General features: G+C 25.1%; 3 protein-coding genes across 6 annotated transcripts in view; 1 reads left to right on the top strand and 2 right to left on the bottom strand.

Annotated features, from left to right (window-relative positions):
• Window positions 1-17,249, bottom strand: part of LOC114122432 (lon protease-like) — a 28,944-nt gene that overhangs the window by 4,948 nt on the left and 6,747 nt on the right. The window contains exon 1 of one of the 3 annotated variants that reach the window (XM_027985087.2): window positions 2,874-3,316. The exons of 1 other annotated variant lie outside the window; for it this stretch is intronic. In XM_027985087.2, the coding sequence (XP_027840888.2) occupies window positions 2,874-2,965 (92 nt within the window). In that variant the 5' untranslated portion in view covers window positions 2,966-3,316. Of the gene's footprint in view, window positions 1-249; window positions 281-2,873; window positions 3,317-17,249 lie in introns of those variants that run through there. One more of the 3 variants, XM_050203246.1, reaches the window with a different exon arrangement.
• On the bottom strand, window positions 6,712-11,314 carry LOC114122452 (valine--tRNA ligase, mitochondrial-like). 2 transcript variants are annotated; one of them, XM_027985115.2, is made up of 18 exons: window positions 11,047-11,309; window positions 10,765-10,969; window positions 10,453-10,699; window positions 10,109-10,337; window positions 9,866-10,045; window positions 9,672-9,796; window positions 9,434-9,579; window positions 9,222-9,338; window positions 8,921-9,155; window positions 8,725-8,847; window positions 8,552-8,659; window positions 8,339-8,498; window positions 8,002-8,279; window positions 7,721-7,918; window positions 7,539-7,653; window positions 7,315-7,478; window positions 7,031-7,183; window positions 6,712-6,963 (listed from the first exon to the last, which is right to left on the bottom strand). In XM_027985115.2, exons 1-18 carry the CDS (start codon window positions 11,150-11,152, stop codon window positions 6,883-6,885), a joined length of 2,970 nt encoding a protein of 989 aa, XP_027840916.2. In that variant the 5' UTR covers window positions 11,153-11,309; the 3' UTR covers window positions 6,712-6,882. The 2 variants fall into 2 exon arrangements, 1 of the variants encoding a protein (XP_027840916.2); XR_007604887.1 differs by lacking the exons at window positions 6,712-6,963; window positions 7,031-7,183 and having other exon boundaries at window positions 7,333-7,478; window positions 7,539-7,648; window positions 11,047-11,314.
• LOC114122456 (dynactin subunit 6) lies at window positions 11,437-13,306 on the top strand. Its single transcript, XM_050203249.1, has 5 exons — window positions 11,437-11,611; window positions 11,706-11,876; window positions 12,496-12,623; window positions 12,884-13,026; window positions 13,105-13,306. The coding sequence occupies exons 1-5, from the start codon at window positions 11,601-11,603 to the stop codon at window positions 13,192-13,194; spliced, it is 543 nt and encodes a 180-aa protein (XP_050059206.1). The 5' UTR covers window positions 11,437-11,600; the 3' UTR covers window positions 13,195-13,306.

Below are 17,249 nucleotides of genomic sequence, written 5' to 3'. Positions count from 1 at the left end.
CAGTTCACTTCTCATTTTTTAATGTATGGTTTTAGTTATTGGTTAACTAAAACACAACCAAAATAAGATTTTTTTTTTACTTTTTCTTTAATAAATGATTTAAACTTCGAAAAAAATTAAATAGGTAACTTAATTAAAAAAAAAAATACAATCATGTATTATTAAGGAAAGTATTAGAATTATGTGATTTCTAAGTTACATTTTATTAATAAAAATGTTTATGCTTATATTTATATAGGTATGTCGAACCTTATTGTAAGCAAATTTTTATCTTTAGATCCCGTGGCACGTACCTATTACACATTTTTGCTAGTTGCTATAATTCTCAAATAAACTAAGGATTTGCATAATATTATAATAGGTACTTGTCAAAGGTGAACTGAGAGGTATTTGGATCAGACGGCTCAGTATTCTAAAAAACTAAATAGCCTAAACCCATTTTATACTGGACTTTTAATTTATTGATTTTAAAAATAAATAACTATAAAATAAAACACCTATAATTTTATAATTTAAACAATAAATTATATACTCATACTTTTTATAAAAACTATTAAAATATACTAAATGCCTTTTAAGGATTATAACAGTGATTAAATAATATTACTACCAGAAATGTAAGTTATTACATTATGTTTACAAACAAAACGACTTTAATTAACTATAAAGCTTTTTATAGGAAGTAAATACCTAAATAATTATAAAATAGTTAATCTCTACTCAAGTATATACTAATATATTTAAAGATAAATAGTAAGTTGGATAATAGGTACCTATATTTAAATAGGTAAGCATTTTATTCATTTACCCGAAGTCCACATTGGTTCATATTTTTCATATTTTTCATTTTATCATATTCATATTTTTAAATACTATAAACTTTTACAGTACTAGATTAAAGTGTTGACATTTTGGGAATTTTTGCCTATCACTGTATTATTACACATGGAAAACAGTTAATACAAGTTTTAAAAGTTTATTTAAGAAATAAATTTAAAAAAAATACTTTTTTCATTTTTAATTATTGCAAAATATAATAGGTAATTAAATTAGAAATTGTTTATTTTAAGACATTATTTTCTATATATATCACGATTTAATATATTACTATCTTATATCGTGATATTTATTAGACATAGTTAAGGCATTCAATTTATTTTCCAACCTTTCACCAAAACTATTGTAAAGGCAGCAGAATGGTACATTCCGAAAACAGAAGTACACTAAACAATTGGGGTAGGTACCTCTACATTATGTTTGAAATGTTATTCTTTATAAATGTGATTACCTAAACCTTATGGGTATTTTCAATATTTTAGTATTAAAGCGAGATATGTACATATTTTAAAATATATTAACAATCAAGAATCTTAAAATGTTCATATCTTGCTTCACAATTAAAATACAGTGTATCTACTCTCGGTAACTCGAAGTTCACTAAGGAAAAAAACAAATTTGACTTCCTAAATATTTCAAGTTATCAAAAAATGTATTATTTAAAAAAAAAAAAAGTTTAAATTAATTTAATAGTTTACATTAAACAAATAATAAAATATACATATGAAGTACCTATATATTATTTTTAGAGAATTGGTCCAAAGGTTATTGTTTATTTTTATTTAAAACAATGTTCTCTATTCTATTTTCTAAATAATCGAGTGGTTTAAATAAATCTTCCATACCTTCATTGGTTTCATAATTAATATAAATTTTCTAAAACAAATGTCGTTTTTTTACTTATGATGGTACAGGGTTCTAATTGCGAGTCTTTGACTTCTTCTATATCATCGTCTTACACACATAGTACTACATGTATTTAGTTCTAAATTAGGATAAAACAATTCAAGATATCAAAATCTTGTCCAATTAATTTTCAAGTTAACAAGATTATTTTAACATTAACTATTATTGTTATTTGGAAGGGAATTTTATTTATTTGAGCTATCAAGGTTCGAGTTATCGAGAGTACTGTATTATAAAAATTAGTGTAGTTCACTACCTAGATATTATTTTTGTATTTAAATTTTATATTAAAATCACTTTACTGAAATAAACAAAAAAGAGTTAAATGGATTACTTATTCAGTATGTATAATTTGCTAAGTTTTGCGTTTATGATATGGAAATGATACATGTAAGAGACAAGAGTATACATGTAGCGTTCTCTTAAATATTATACTTTAATCATCAGCAGACATAATTGTAAAAGTAAACAACAAATATGATTAATATTTTAATTAACATAAAAAAGATATGTTTTGATTGAAATAAAAAGCAATAATAATATTGAGCACCTTTGAAATACCTATTTTATGCTCTAGACAATCTCTAGAGTTCTTACTTCAATAGTTCCATACATTTATCACAGATTAATTAAATAATTTTTAAGATGAATAATCTGTGATCAATATAATACATAAGGTACCTACCTACTACAATTATACATATGATATTATAACTATTATAAGTTGTATAGCTCAATCAAATTAATATTCATATTAGCTCAATAGCTGTGCTTTAAAACTGTTTTTATATTTAAAATAAACGTATTCGTAATATGTCTTGTCAAATGTTTGGTTAACCTTTTGGACCGTTTGGCCCAAATGTTACATGTATTTAACTGTCCCAGCATGCTACAGCACACTGTCACATCTAACTAATTTTGATATTATACTATATCTCATAACACATAATAATCGAGTGTCTTAAAAAAATAGATTGAAGCAGAATATTCATTTATTATTATTATTTTTATTCTAATTATCTATAAATATTTATACAAAGATAATTAGAAAACATTTAAAAAGTAGTTAAGTAGGTACATAAAGATTAGGCATTGATTGTCTATTAATGTATGGTAATAAGTATTCTTACTATTTTTCAACTTGTAATCGAATTTTCAAAATAAAACCGGGAATCAAAACTGGTGTTGTATAAATAATGGGTAATTCGTTGGGGATATCCATTGTTCCTTTAGGATTAACAGAACAATAAAATTTTAACAGTTAAAACGCCATATGACATTCGTTAAACGGTAAGTAAAATATTAAAATGAAATAATTAACTACAGAAACTGTGGAACGTTCAAATCACTAGGTATAAACAACATCGAGTAATAAAACAGATATTTCCGATACACTGTGCACTGTCAAGACTCAAGAACAAAATACAAAAACAAATAACTAAAATAACAATGATTGAATGATCGACTTTAGGCAGAAAATGATTTACAATGCAAACGATTGAACGAAAATGCTGGATTGCTATTTGCTGAACTATTGGACTATTGGAGGTAAAATCAGAACATGAGTCGTATTTTTTGGTCACGGACCGATCATGATTCTATACTTGATAACTGATAAAATATGATGATACCACATGAATGGTAAATGGAAACAGGAACAGGTTAAATGCAATACCGTGTGTAAGTTATATTTATAACGAATCTCCCGCCACTGGCAAACTTATCAAAAACGATCATTTTAGAGATGGGATGATTTCGGGATTCGGTTATTTGATTCGTTTTTGATTTCGTATACTAAATAGTAAATACTAATATGCATTAATTATTCTCTTATTATACAGTCCACAACAAAGCATTTGTTATTATATATTAATGGCGATTGATGTTAATAGGTAATGGACTATTATAATATGTGCCTATAATGTACTGGCAGTGTGTTCTAAGATATTAATTTTGGACAAATGATTAAAAATCTATAAAAATATAGTAAAATTACCTCAAGTTTATTCATGAATTCCCAGAGCATTTTCCCATCTATTTTTAGAAAGTTTATCAAAATTCTCACTAAATCTGAAAATCATTTCTTTTATTAAGATAAACTATATTTTCTTAATAATTTTTTGGTTATTTAGTTTTCATATTATATTAGCCAATTGAGTATTGACTATTACTGAGTACAGAGTGTTTTATGTAATGTGTTTGTAAATTTATAAATTTTATATTTTTATTTTGATAATTTTTCAATTTATTTTTCAAATTGATACTTATTACATTTTTTTACGGTAAGCATTAAAATAATTGTAATGTTAGCCGTTAGGTTTAGATAAGTAGTTAATAATAGTAATAATAATTTTTTTTTTTAAATGCATAATAGGTAATTAAATTTTAAATATTTAATCATGAAATTGAATAATTATAATATTTAACATTTCTTTAATTACCTACTTAAAAATAGGTAAGACATAACTTGTATTATATTTATAAAAACCATTAAAATGATTATTCTTGCAGTCCCTTACTAGAAAAAAATTATTATATTATTATTAACGTTAATATATAGATAATAGATTTATTATTGTGAAACACCTAACAATCATGTTTTTTATTTTAACTAATTTGGTAAAACTTATTAAAATACCAAAATATTCCAAAAAAAGAAGTCATATTTGGAACCATTACACAATAATAGTCTATATATCAATAATATACATTACGCAAAATGTAGTTATTGTACCAATAAAGTTAGTTATGGTGGTGGTTCAAGTAGTAACTTGACTTGTCATATGAAAATAAAACATATAACAGTGACACTTGAACAGAACGTGCGAAGACCAGCTCAAAACTTAGTGACCAAACAAAATATTGATGATCCTAGTAGGTAGCTTAGGAACAACTATTTCTGAACAGGCATCAGCATTATCAAAATCAACATATTCTGAACCAGCCCAGACTTCTATAAATTTAAATAAAGAAATATTAAAAATGTACTATCGATTTGTTTAACTACAGATGCATGGACATTTTTAAATAATCAATTGTTTATATTTCTTACTGCTCATTATATAGATGATAATACAAAGTTGTCATTAATTCTGTTAGGAAGTCACCATTTTTTAGAAAGACATACAGTGGTCTTCTTTTGAAAAAAATGGAATTTAGACAATGGTTATTAGTGGCAATGTATCAAACATCATTGCAGCAATTAAATTGTGTTAGTGGAGAAGTTTAGATGTTTCACTTACAGCATAAATTTAGTAGTAGTCTATGGTTTGGAACATAAGGATGTAAATGATATTATTGCAAAAGTAAAGGCCATTGTACAATATTTCAAACAGGGCAACCAAGCTTTAATTTGTTTTAATGATGACATTGACTACCTATATAATCAATGATGACGATCAAGTAAAAGGAGGTCGTCCCATTTTAAAATTAAAATAAAATTATCCAACTTGGTGGAATTCTACTTAAGATATGATAAATAAGATTTAAAAAATAAAAGACCCAGTATTGTCCACATTGACAGCTTTAAATAATAATCTTAATAATATAACTATACCATGAATGGGATATTATACATAACTTATGCAAGTTATTAAAAAATATTTAATGATATAAAAATTGAAATAAGTAGCAATAAATATGTATCCATATCAAAGGTTTTAATATTTTCAAAAGCAAGTCCAGACACATCTACTCAGTGTACTATAGTGATACAGTACCTATGCCATATGAAATAACTTCAGTGGCAAATATTTTGTAGGAAAAATTACAACAAAAATTTAAATGATTTAATCACTTGGAAGATAATGAAGTAGTCATACAATCAACTCTACAGAATCCAAAGTTTAAGAAAAAACAAGGATTTTTAAATGATATAATGTATGACCACAGAATAGAATATGACATTGTGTCATTGCTTAAGAGAATATGAATCTCTATCATGTCAAGTTCAGGGAATATCTATTGGGAAAGACAATCAAGAATTAGTGATGAATAAACAGTATAGTGAACTTTCTGGGTCAGAAACTATATGAAAAAATGTTGATAAAAAAGTGAGTAAATTATCTGGAGGGGACATTCATCTGTGGCTATGGAACTTGACTGGTACTTGGCTGAACCACTCCTGAAAATAACAGAATATCCATTAGTTTGGTGGCATGAAAGAAAATTATTATACCCAAGACTATACCTATAGCCTGAAGAAGATTATGTGTTGTAGCTGTTTATGCGAACGGATATTTTTAAAAGCTAGCTTGGTGTTGACAGATAGGAGGTCAAAACTAGCTACACACAAGGTTGAAAAATTATTATTTTAAATCAGTTAATTTAACAAAGCACACTGAACAGTAAAAAATCTCTGAAAAAATCAGTATTTTCAGACATACAAACATTTATGCCTAAAATTATAATTTATTTCGATTTGTAAAAAAAATTACAATCATAATTATAATTAATAATCACTAACAAATTTGAAAGTGTATATTATACCTTTTGTTAGTATGTAATAATTAGGGCTTGAAAATCAATACACAAAAAAGTGTAAAAAAAGTACTTAATATGCATGCTCAGATGCTCTTATTGTTTATAATAGTACAAAATAGAAATATGTACTTACTTTTTTTTTACTTACAATTTTTATGAACACAAATAGGTATTTTATAAATTTTGTACTACCTAAATATTTATTAATAAAAATAGATTTATACATGACAAGATGCTATATACTTTATTTCATATCTTATTTTACCTTATTGGCTATAGGAATTTTGATCTATTGGTTTTTTATATTATTATCTTTAATAGGTTATGTAAATTTTCTCATAAATGGGTTATTAAGTAATTCTCTCAGCAATAGTTAATTATTTTATGGTCAAGCAGGTGATTGTATTGTATGTATTTTTTTTTAATTTTCTGTACACAAATGACTGTATAAATAGGTACATACAATATAATTAAAAACAACTAAGAGTTAATTAACTCAGAACTTTATTAAGTCAAAAATAAAACATCAACTAAATAATAAACAGTTTGTACTGGTAGATTGTAATAATAAATAAATGCTCATTTAAATTTTATACTAGAATTGTTGGCATAAAGTATTATGTTGAAAACCCTCATTTTATTCATTGTTAAAATTGCCTATTCAGTAACTAATTCTTTGTCTTTGATAGTTTTCATGTACATGCTGATTCTATCTATTTCTTGCAACAGTGAATGCATCTGAAAATTAATAATGTATTAGATATATATTTAATAGATATATATAATCTTGGATAAAATTATATACCTTATCTTCCCGTGTTACTCTTACATTTTCAGTATTATTTTGAACATTTTTACTTAATAAAAGTGATTTTTCGATTTTTTTAACTTGTTTTTGTAAACGTTGACGTCTTGAATTTAAAATACTATAATATTTCTTATATTCTAAACTTCCACCCTGAAAAATACATTTTCTTTTCAAAATGTTTATAACTTATACAGGCAGGTAATAATATTCATGTAAACGTTTTTATATGCATGTATAGTAATTTTAAGATAAACAAAATATTTTATGTGCTAATATAATACTTTTAAAAGAAGATGAATTTCAGTATGATCACCAACTATATCAGAAATAGAATTCAAATTTGAACTAGAGTTTTCTTCTAAAAAACATAATGTAGATCCTGATAAATGTTGAATAATATCTTCATACTTGTGTAATAATTTATGGCATTTTGAATGTAGTATAACTAGAAATACAATATATCATATAACTTGAGATCAAAAAATAGAATGTTAATTTAACTAACTTTCAGACTGATTTTTGCTAAAGTTATTTATTGATCGAATTCTACGTATTGCTGTGATTATATCTCTCACTGTTTTCATATCAGCATCCAACTGTTCATTACGCCATTGCCTAAACTAAAAATTTACCTTTTGTAGTATACGGTAATATTACATAGAATACAATATTGTTTAATAGGTATACTTCATCTGGCTCAGGAAACTGAGTATATGCAATTTGTGATTTATTTTTCCCAGGTAAGGCACAATAAAGAGTTTCTGATAAAAAAGGCATAATTGGGCTCATGAGTTTAAGCGAAGTATCTAGAACATATAATAACACCTTGCAAGTTGTTTGAATCTCTTCATCAGTACCATGTTCAAATATAGGTTTACATGTTTCCTAAAAAAATTATAATTTGGTAAATTTATTTATTACTCATTATACTTATATAATTGGATAAAATATGCTAAAATTATAAGTACCAAAAAAACATCACAGAACTCATTGTAAAAAAATTTTCTCAATTTAGTTGTAGCAATGTAAATATCATAATTTTGGAATGATTTATTAACTGTATGAACACAATCTCCCAAACGACTCAGTATCCAAAATTGCATCATATTATTGGGAGCCAGTGACATATAGTCATGAACTTTTTTCTCATTCGCCCACATTAGTACAAATCTTGTAGCTTGCCATATTTTATTACAAAACATACGATTCTGATAACATTCATTCACATCAAAGTGAATTACTTGATCTGCAATTATTTACATACCTACATATAATATTTTGTATTTTAAAATCATTTTAACTTACTTTTGATGTTTTGAGAAACAAGAGTTAGTCTAAGGGCATCTGTACCACACTCTTTAATACCCTCTGGAAATAGTTTTTTTTGTCCCACCAAGGCTTTTTCTAATTCATCATATGATATTGTACCAGATTTAGCATTGGCTTTAATTTTGTTTTGTAAATCCTAATATATTCAATGAAATAAATTAAAAATAAAATAATAATCTTGGTAATTACCTCTAATGAAATTCCATTGATAATATCTTCAGGATCTACAACATTTCCTAGACTTTTGGACATTTTTCTACCGTGACTATCACATATCATGCCATGTAAAATCACATTCTAAACATATAAAAATCCTATAACAATTCTTAAATGTAAATTAATATTTCAATAAATATAGTTACTTTAAAAGGAAGTGATCCAGTTAAAAATGTTCCAAGCATCACCATTCTGGCAACCCAAAATGTTAGAATATCATGTCCAGTTTCCATAACACTCAAAGGATAATATTTTTTTAAATCTTCAGTCTACAATAATTTAGCATTATAATTTTTGCTACTTAAACATTTAATAGTAATGTTCAATATTAACATTATTAACCTTGTCGGGCCAACCAAATGAAGAGAAAGGTAGTAACGCTGAGGAAAACCAAGTATCTAATACATCTTCTTCTTGACGAATATCCAAAGTGGCCAATTCTTTTTCAGTTAATTTAATTTTAGCTCCAATTTTTTTAATAGCTTCATCTGTATTATGTGCAGAAATCCAACCATATTTAGTTTCAAATAATGGTAATCTATGTCCCCACCAGAGTTGTCTAGATACACACCAATCTCTAAAAATATATTTACAATTTTTAATTTCATTAAATATATATTCATATTTTATTTAAATTATATACTTGGAATTATCAAGCCATAAAAGCCATTGATTCTGATAATGACTAGGTTCAATAGTTAATTTACCATTTCTAAATGATTCTGATGCTTTTTGGGCCATTTCTTTACAATTAATAAACCTTAAAAAGTTGAAAATAGTAGATGTTAACTGAACTCAGAAATAAAAAGTAAACTATATATACATATATAAAAAAAATTAATTTTAAATTAATACCATTGGAGTTTTGGTAGATGTTCTATTATATCACCAGTGCGGCTACATATAGGTATTGACATCTTATGTTCTTTTGAGTCTCTTAATAAATTCATTTGTTTTAATTTTTGAATTATAGCAGTCCTAGCTTCATATCTTGGTAAACCCTAAAATGTAATATTCATAAACAGTACAAATATATTTCTATACTTTGCAGATCTTCATCAATATATTAGATTTATAATTCATCATAATTTACATTAAATTCATCATATTTGCAGTTAATATTTCCAGATTCGTCAATTACATTGACAATAGGAAGATTATGTTTAGCAGCTAACTCATAATCAAAAATATCATGAGCAGGAGTCAACTTCACTGCCCCTTAAACAAAAGATAAGACAACTATAAAATCTAAACATTAAACATTTAAATCCTTTTAGATAAAAATACCTGTTCCAAAATGTTTATCAACAGAATGATCATAAATTATAGGTATAGTACATTTCCTAAAAGGATGCCATAATTTTACACCGTTAAGTCCTTTATACCTAACATCATCAGGGTTTACTGCAACTGCTACATCTCCTAGTACAGTTTCTGGTCTAGTTGTTGATACAACAATTTCTTGATCTAATAATCAATAAAAGAAGTATTTTTAAACCAATTTAATATGATAATAATGTAGATACTAACCAGAATTGTGAAATTTATAAGCTATGTCAGTGAGAATTCCAAATTCTGCCGGCGTATTACTTCCTGGTAAGCTAATATAAGTTCTTCCAAAAATGTCTTTATGATCTATTTCAATATCAGAAACTGTAGATTGCAAAGAACAACACCAATTAACTAATGAATATTTTCGGTATAGAAGTTTATTATCAAATAATCGAATAATAGCTTCATTGACAGCTTTGCTTTGCTTCTGAAAATATATTTTTTGAATTTAAATAAATTAAAATAAAAAAACATATCGGTTATGTGAAATTGTTAAAAAAAACGAGGGATAAATAAATCAAATACCCATAAAAATTAATTACTTCATCCATTGTGAAAATCTCTCTGTTCCAATCTAATGTTACACCAAGATTTTTTAATTGATTTCTAATAATTGATATTTTGCTTTCTTTCCATTTTATCACTTCTTGGTTAAAAGCTTTCCTACCAATATCGTGCCTGTTAATATTTTTTTCAGCAAATAATTTTTTTTCTACAACTACTTGGGTGGCAATACCAGCATGGTCAGTACCTGGTACCCATACTACATCGACACCGCTCATTCTGTACCTGATTTAAAAAAAAATTGTTTGAAAAAAAAATTATTTAAAATTAAATTAATTTAAATAACAAACCATCGAACAACAATATCTTGAATAGTGGCTGTAAGTGCATGGCCCAAGTGCAAAGATCCAGTGATATTTGGTGGTGGCAGTATGATGGAAAAAGTCTTTGGATTATCAGTAATATGATTTAAACTATTAAAATTGGGCGGTACAGTATTTTTGGACTTTTCAACTATTTTAGGTTCATACTTCATGGGTAATATTTGATTTTCTCCTGAAAATATTAAACCTTTAAACTTCAAAAGAAAATGCAAGAAACTGTGTAAAATAATGTAAAATAATGTTGTTTACCATGTTTAAAGTCTATAGAATAGAAGTAACATCCAATTCTTTTGTATTTTTTCAGATGTTTGCTATGAAATAATATTATTTTCATATCACTTTTTATAATAAACATTGCATTTATTTTATATTATTATAGATTTATAGAATTAATTTTCAATTATTTAATTGAATTTAGCATTAAGGATTATTTTATTATAGTAGTAATATAGTTAGACGTTTAATGTACCTATATAACATTTTTGTTAATAATTAAATAGGTAGGTACAAAAATACAAAATACAAAATATTAAATAATATGTAAAAATGTGCGAATTTATCATTTTAATTTTATCACTTATCAATTATTGATAAATATTTATTTTGTTTTGTTATCATAAAATGTAATCAATTTGTTTTTAGAATATTGTAAGTAATGATAGTTAATATTTTTATAATATTATTAGCTATAATTTTAATTTTAAACTTATTCATTTAATTTCAAAAAATATTAGACGTTGGATTATAGCAACAATTAGGTAACAAATAATAGTATTGATTCAATTCCTAGATTTTGTTACAAAATGTCATCTAAGTAAGTAAATATGGAAATAAGTAGAATTAAAATTTAAAATTATTATTTTTTCCTTAATTTGAACGAGTCACTCAATGATAATTTGAATTTTCAGGATTAAAATTGCTCAGGGAGCTATGGTTTGTAAAGAAATTAAAGTAAAGGGTCAAGTAAGTTTTGGCGCATCTACAATAATTCATCCTGGTGTAACTTTAATTGCCGAAGCTGGACCCATTGAAATAGGAGAAAATAATATTATAGAAGAATATGTCAATATTATTCACAAGTGAGTGTCATTAGGTATTAAATATGAATCTGATTTACGACTAAACTGATACTTTTATCCACTATTATAAAACTGTATTTGAAAAGTTAAATTTGCAAATTTACGGTAAAAATACCTTTCACTTATAAAAAAACTTTTTGTGTTAAGTCAATAATATAAAATACTGTTATATATAAGATAATCAGTCTTTAATGAATTGTTTTATTATTTTGTGTAATTTATAAAAATTATGGGTGTAGAAAAATTGAATTATATAGAAATTATAATTAGGTAATTTGATGTGGTTGAGAAGGACTTGGAAAGAGTCCTAATAAGTAAAAACAATTAAAGTTATAATTCATAATCAGGAGAAAAGGTATGGAGATGATAAAAACTCTCATAGAGTAGATAATAAAAGTCAGTTTTAGATAGATAAATAAAATACAAACTAAATAATAATAATGTAACTTTTTAAAAGTAAATATTAATATTTAAGTATTTGTATCTCTAATATTATGTTACGAAGATAAAATAAATAAATGTATGATTACTATGATTATATAATATATATAATATTATAATTTTATAGTTACTTATGTAATATTAATATATTGATTCAATAAATTGTATTTATAAATAGATTTTTACCCGGAGAAGAACAGTCTGAGCCAGTGACACTGAAAATTGGTTCTAATAATGTATTTGAAGTATATTCAATTATTGAAGGAGTCAAGTCTATTGGAGACAATAACATATTTGAATCAAAAAGTATAGAAATAACTCAACATAGTCCATTTACATTAATAAGGTACCTCTGTGGTGGTATGGTGGCCAGTTTTTATCAGGGGTGGTCAGTTAACATCCATTTGTCTTCCTCACCAATTCGGTTAACCAACCTTTTATATCCCTTAAAACTATATTCTTGTATTCAAGTTGGCCACTAAGGTTCCTTTTTCATGTGAATGGAATATATTATACTAAATCTTATTTCTTATTTCAATTAAAAACATGATTTTAAAAATGTTTAGGTTATGTTGGTCGTAATTTAACCATAGGTAATGATTGCATTATTGGAGCAGGTTGCCACCTAACATCTACCGCTCCTATTGAAGATGGTACTTGTGTGTATGGTAAAAATTGTACTAGACAAAAAGCTTTTTGTAAACCATCAGTAAGTAAAAACAAATTTAGTTTGTTTTTAATTCAATATTTTGCTTTTGATAAACAATAATTTGTTATATATTTTTAGGTTCCCGGAGGTCATCGTGAATTTTTGGTCAAACTATTACCAAGTTACCATTTGTTAAGAAAAAATAAAAACCCCGTTGAAGGAATTTAAATCTATGTTCAGATCAAAATTGTATTATATTCACTTTCATATTGCATATTATATTATATTTCATTAATCTTGTATATTTATTTAAAATAATATATATATTTTTTATTTTCAATTTATTGTTATTAAATAATTTCGATACATCTTAATTTTAGTATACAGATGTCTAGACGTCGGTAAGACTAAAATATACCACTTAGAAATATCAAATAAGAGTTATAAGTATGAAAAAATGATTATACTTCATATAATAATATTATGATGTGTTGATATAATCGTTATAATCAGAAAAGAGTTGTACTTAAATTATATACACCAAATACCTTGTGACCAAAATGTATTAAAAATGTATGTTCATACTATTTATGATATTGATATACAGACAGCATTGTTATTTTGAAAAGTTGAATATTCAGTTTAATAATATTAATAGTGGATGAAAGTTTGCACTAAGTATATAACCTAATCAGTAAACTAGTAAAGTTCTTATGAAATTAAAATTCTTTTTATAACATTTTTATTTTATTTTAAAATAAACAGTTGTGTCTATTGAAATTGCTCAGTATTTGAAGATTTTAATTAATTAGTAATAATTAACGTATTAGAATACATAAGCTTTGGTTAAAGGGAATAGGCATTAAACAATGTATTAATTAATGTTATCTTATCAAATGTTTCATGTAATATTATTTTTTTTTTTTTCAAACTAATAAATAAAATATTAAAAAAATTAATATTATTATTATATTTATATTAACTGAAAGTATAAGTATATGTACTACACCCAAATAAAACCAATTGTTTGACAAAGACAAATGAAAGCATTTTAATCACTTCTCAATACAATTTTATTATAGCGATCTGTAATAGAAATAGTAATCTAATTAAACATCTTCCACTTTGAAATGATGAAAAAATCATTTTTTGTGCGATTCATAATATAATTGCTAAGTAAGAAAATGTTATATAGTTTGTTATAACATTTTTTTCACATTAATATAAGTCTTATTTTCTACAGTTCTACTCTTATGTTATAACTTATAATTTTATAATTTGTAGGACTTATTTGCACTCAAATAACGTATGATTTAATTAGTAGGTGTATAAAACAGGCAAGTACATTCATATACATATATATTTGTAAAAAATCAATAAAAAAACCCAACACTGCCAGTTGCTATTATCAGGATCACATCGTACATAAGTAAAATAATTAAAAAAAATAAAATAAAATGCTGACGAGCGATCGCGGGTACAGTATCGCCGGAGTACTACACCAGTACACCACTATCCACCACTGAGTACTGAGTACTGACTAGGTATTGAAGTCAATCTTTATTCTGTGATTGAAGCACAACAAAATCTATTTTATCATGTATTGAAGTAGTGAATAGTGAATACTGAGTTGTGACTTGTGACTAACTACATAGTGACAATGGCTTAAGATAATAATAATAATGAATTTCCGGGATATCACACAACAAATACTAAAATAAAATCATATTTTTATATTCTTAATTTAGGTGAAATAATAATTAAATTTACTGTAAGTTTGTTTGTTTAAATTTTCAGCTAACAATTGTATACTATACACAGCCTCTCCCCCACAAAATATTCAGAACAATTCGAAAAAACCTACACGGCTACATATTAAAAATAATATTTTGTCAGAACAAAGGATTTAAGGATATAATATGATATAAGGTTCATAGGTATCTTCTATTAGAATGTATTAAATAATATGAATAATTAGGTACTTGAAGAAACAGTTAATATTGAATATAGCCTATAGACAATATAAATTATGATTTTAGAATTTCACTGCATCTTAAGTCTTATAAGTAGGTATATTCAATAATTTTTTAAGTTCCTAATGAATAATGATAAAATTAAAACACATTGTTTTCAATTGTCAAAAGACGAGTTATTTTATCTAAGTACCTAGGTACCTACCTGGCTACCTATCAACAATATTGTAGATTTTCTAGACTTAATCTATTTTTTAATCATTCTTTTATAATTCGGTAGACGTCAAATTTTCAGAAATGAGAACAACCCGTAAAATTTAAGAATCTAGATCTAGATCCCATTTGTTCATCTTTGTTTAACGTTTTTATCATGGCTAAATATTTAGCCATGGTTTTTATATTAGATTTCGAAAATATTCATTTTTATTTGGCAACCCAAAAGTACTAAGTATAAAATGTAACTTTATTTATTAATCATAATATGGTATTATATTTAATGATATGACATTATAATGTATGAATTCTGGTACATAGGACTTAGGTACACCTCTTATGAAAATAGTTACTATTCCCGTGGGAAAATGTAAAATAATGCTATTGAGTTATGCTAAGTAACTATACATTAGTTTTTTTTCCGGTTTATATTTTTTTTATGTGGTCCAGTAAAGAAATTTATTTTCATTTCCTAAATTATTGTTATTATCATGCATTTAAATATCATGTTATAAATTATGATAATATTATACATATAAGTCCAATAATTATAATTTATTGCCTATTTTGGTAAAACAAAAATAAATTTAATGATACCAGAGTACATCCCCTTGAAGCGTCAGTGTTATGAATACGGTAACATTTATGACCTTTATTTACACTTAATGGTAATAAAGATATTATCATTATCGTGTACTTGTGTTATTTTATAAAGTCCCGCCCCGTATTTCAGTATATAGTATTAGATATCTATGTATATTTGATTCCTTTATTAGCACTTGAGGGGTTTAAATCCAAACGTGATATTGGAATTTTCAAGTTTTTTCATGAAAATCGACTTTTGTTCCTTACAATTTATAGAGTATGGAAATATATTTTGCAAATATATCTACCTAAACTATAACTGTAAAAAAAAAAATCAAATATTTTTAAGTACCTACTTTAAATTAACTTGAAACCAATTTCACAACATATGTTGATGAGGTATTGTCTTGTAAATTTTAATGGTACTTTTAGAAAAATTAAAATAATTTATATTGATGTAAAAATGGATCAAAATTTGATATAGTTATTAATTAGGTAGGTATATTAGTAATAGTTGAAATTAAATAGTGTTAATATGTTTTGTAAGTTGTGTAGGTACTGTAGTGGTGTATTTAGGATTTATTTGAGAGGACTGATATGACTAAAATAGTTTTTCTACCTCCACTCAAAATATATAAAGATACTATCAATTCATTACTTCATACCTAATACATATATTATATAAAGGGCTCGGATTTTAAAGCAAAATAAGCAACAAAAAAGCACACGATTGTTTTAAAAATGTAAAAAGAAGCATATTTATTTTTAAAAAAGCACGACCAAAAATTAAAAAATTTGAAAAATTAATTTAAATTAAAAAAAAAAGAATTATTCACCATGCATTTTCCAAGATTTGTGGAAGTGAAACTGATTCTATTGTCCGACAGAATATTTTTATACATAGAAAACGAACTCTCTATATCCACTGAAGTGATCGGTGCATACTTCATAGGTACCAAAGGTTTCAAATAATGACTACACTAAATCTTAAATTTTGAGACGATCGATAGGTATCGATGTTATAAGCATACTGGTCGTATAGGTACTGCAAGGTAAATGTAAAACAATAATCTATTCGTTTAATATATATTTTAATAAACAAGCTGATAACGAAAACAATTGATTATCCGAATTCTGGGTTTTTACATTTCTTATTACCTAATTATAATTGTTTTTATTACAATAGCATAATAAACATATATTTTTGTAAAATTTTATCACTAAAATATTCATGTTCTGTCTTTACTCAGAAGAGTATTTATTAAAATTTATCATAATGTACCTGTATATTATTTTTTAAATTAGAAATGATTTTTATTTTCACTTATTTATTTTGTCTAATTAGGATTTTGGTAATAGATAGCGGGGTTTAACCCCCCAGCCACCCTTACCTATGTCATTGTAAAGAACTATTATTTTTATTGACATTTTTATTAGAATTTTCTTCTTTTACCATTAGTTTATAAAATTTTAAAAAGAGTCTTCTTAGCGTCTTAATAAAAAAATGATAAG

Source organism: Aphis gossypii, chromosome 3 (assembly GCF_020184175.1).
Source record: "Aphis gossypii isolate Hap1 chromosome 3, ASM2018417v2, whole genome shotgun sequence".
NCBI classification, from domain to species: domain Eukaryota; kingdom Metazoa; phylum Arthropoda; class Insecta; order Hemiptera; family Aphididae; genus Aphis; species Aphis gossypii.
Note: the sequence above shows the minus strand (reverse complement) of the source record. Positions and strands in the feature narration are given on the sequence as shown.

What these genes read in the sequence shown, in the direction of transcription:
- LOC114122452 (XM_027985115.2), bottom strand. Translation starts at nt 11,152, where the DNA reads ATGTTTATTATAAAAAGTGATATGAAAATAATATTATTTCATAGCAAA. An exon ending in TGATAAACATTTTGGAACAG is followed by an intron (nt 9,797 to 9,865) that starts GTATTTTTATCT and finishes CTTTTGTTTAAG; the next exon opens with GGGCAGTGAAGTTGACTCCT. An exon ending in TGTTTCTCAAAACATCAAAA is followed by an intron (nt 8,280 to 8,338) that starts GTAAGTTAAAAT and finishes AAATAATTGCAG; the next exon opens with ATCAAGTAATTCACTTTGAT.
- LOC114122456 (XM_050203249.1), top strand. An exon ending in TATGTCAATATTATTCACAA is followed by an intron (nt 11,877 to 12,495) that starts GTGAGTGTCATT and finishes ATTTATAAATAG; the next exon opens with ATTTTTACCCGGAGAAGAAC. An exon ending in TAACATATTTGAATCAAAAA is followed by an intron (nt 12,624 to 12,883) that starts GTATAGAAATAA and finishes AAAAATGTTTAG; the next exon opens with GTTATGTTGGTCGTAATTTA.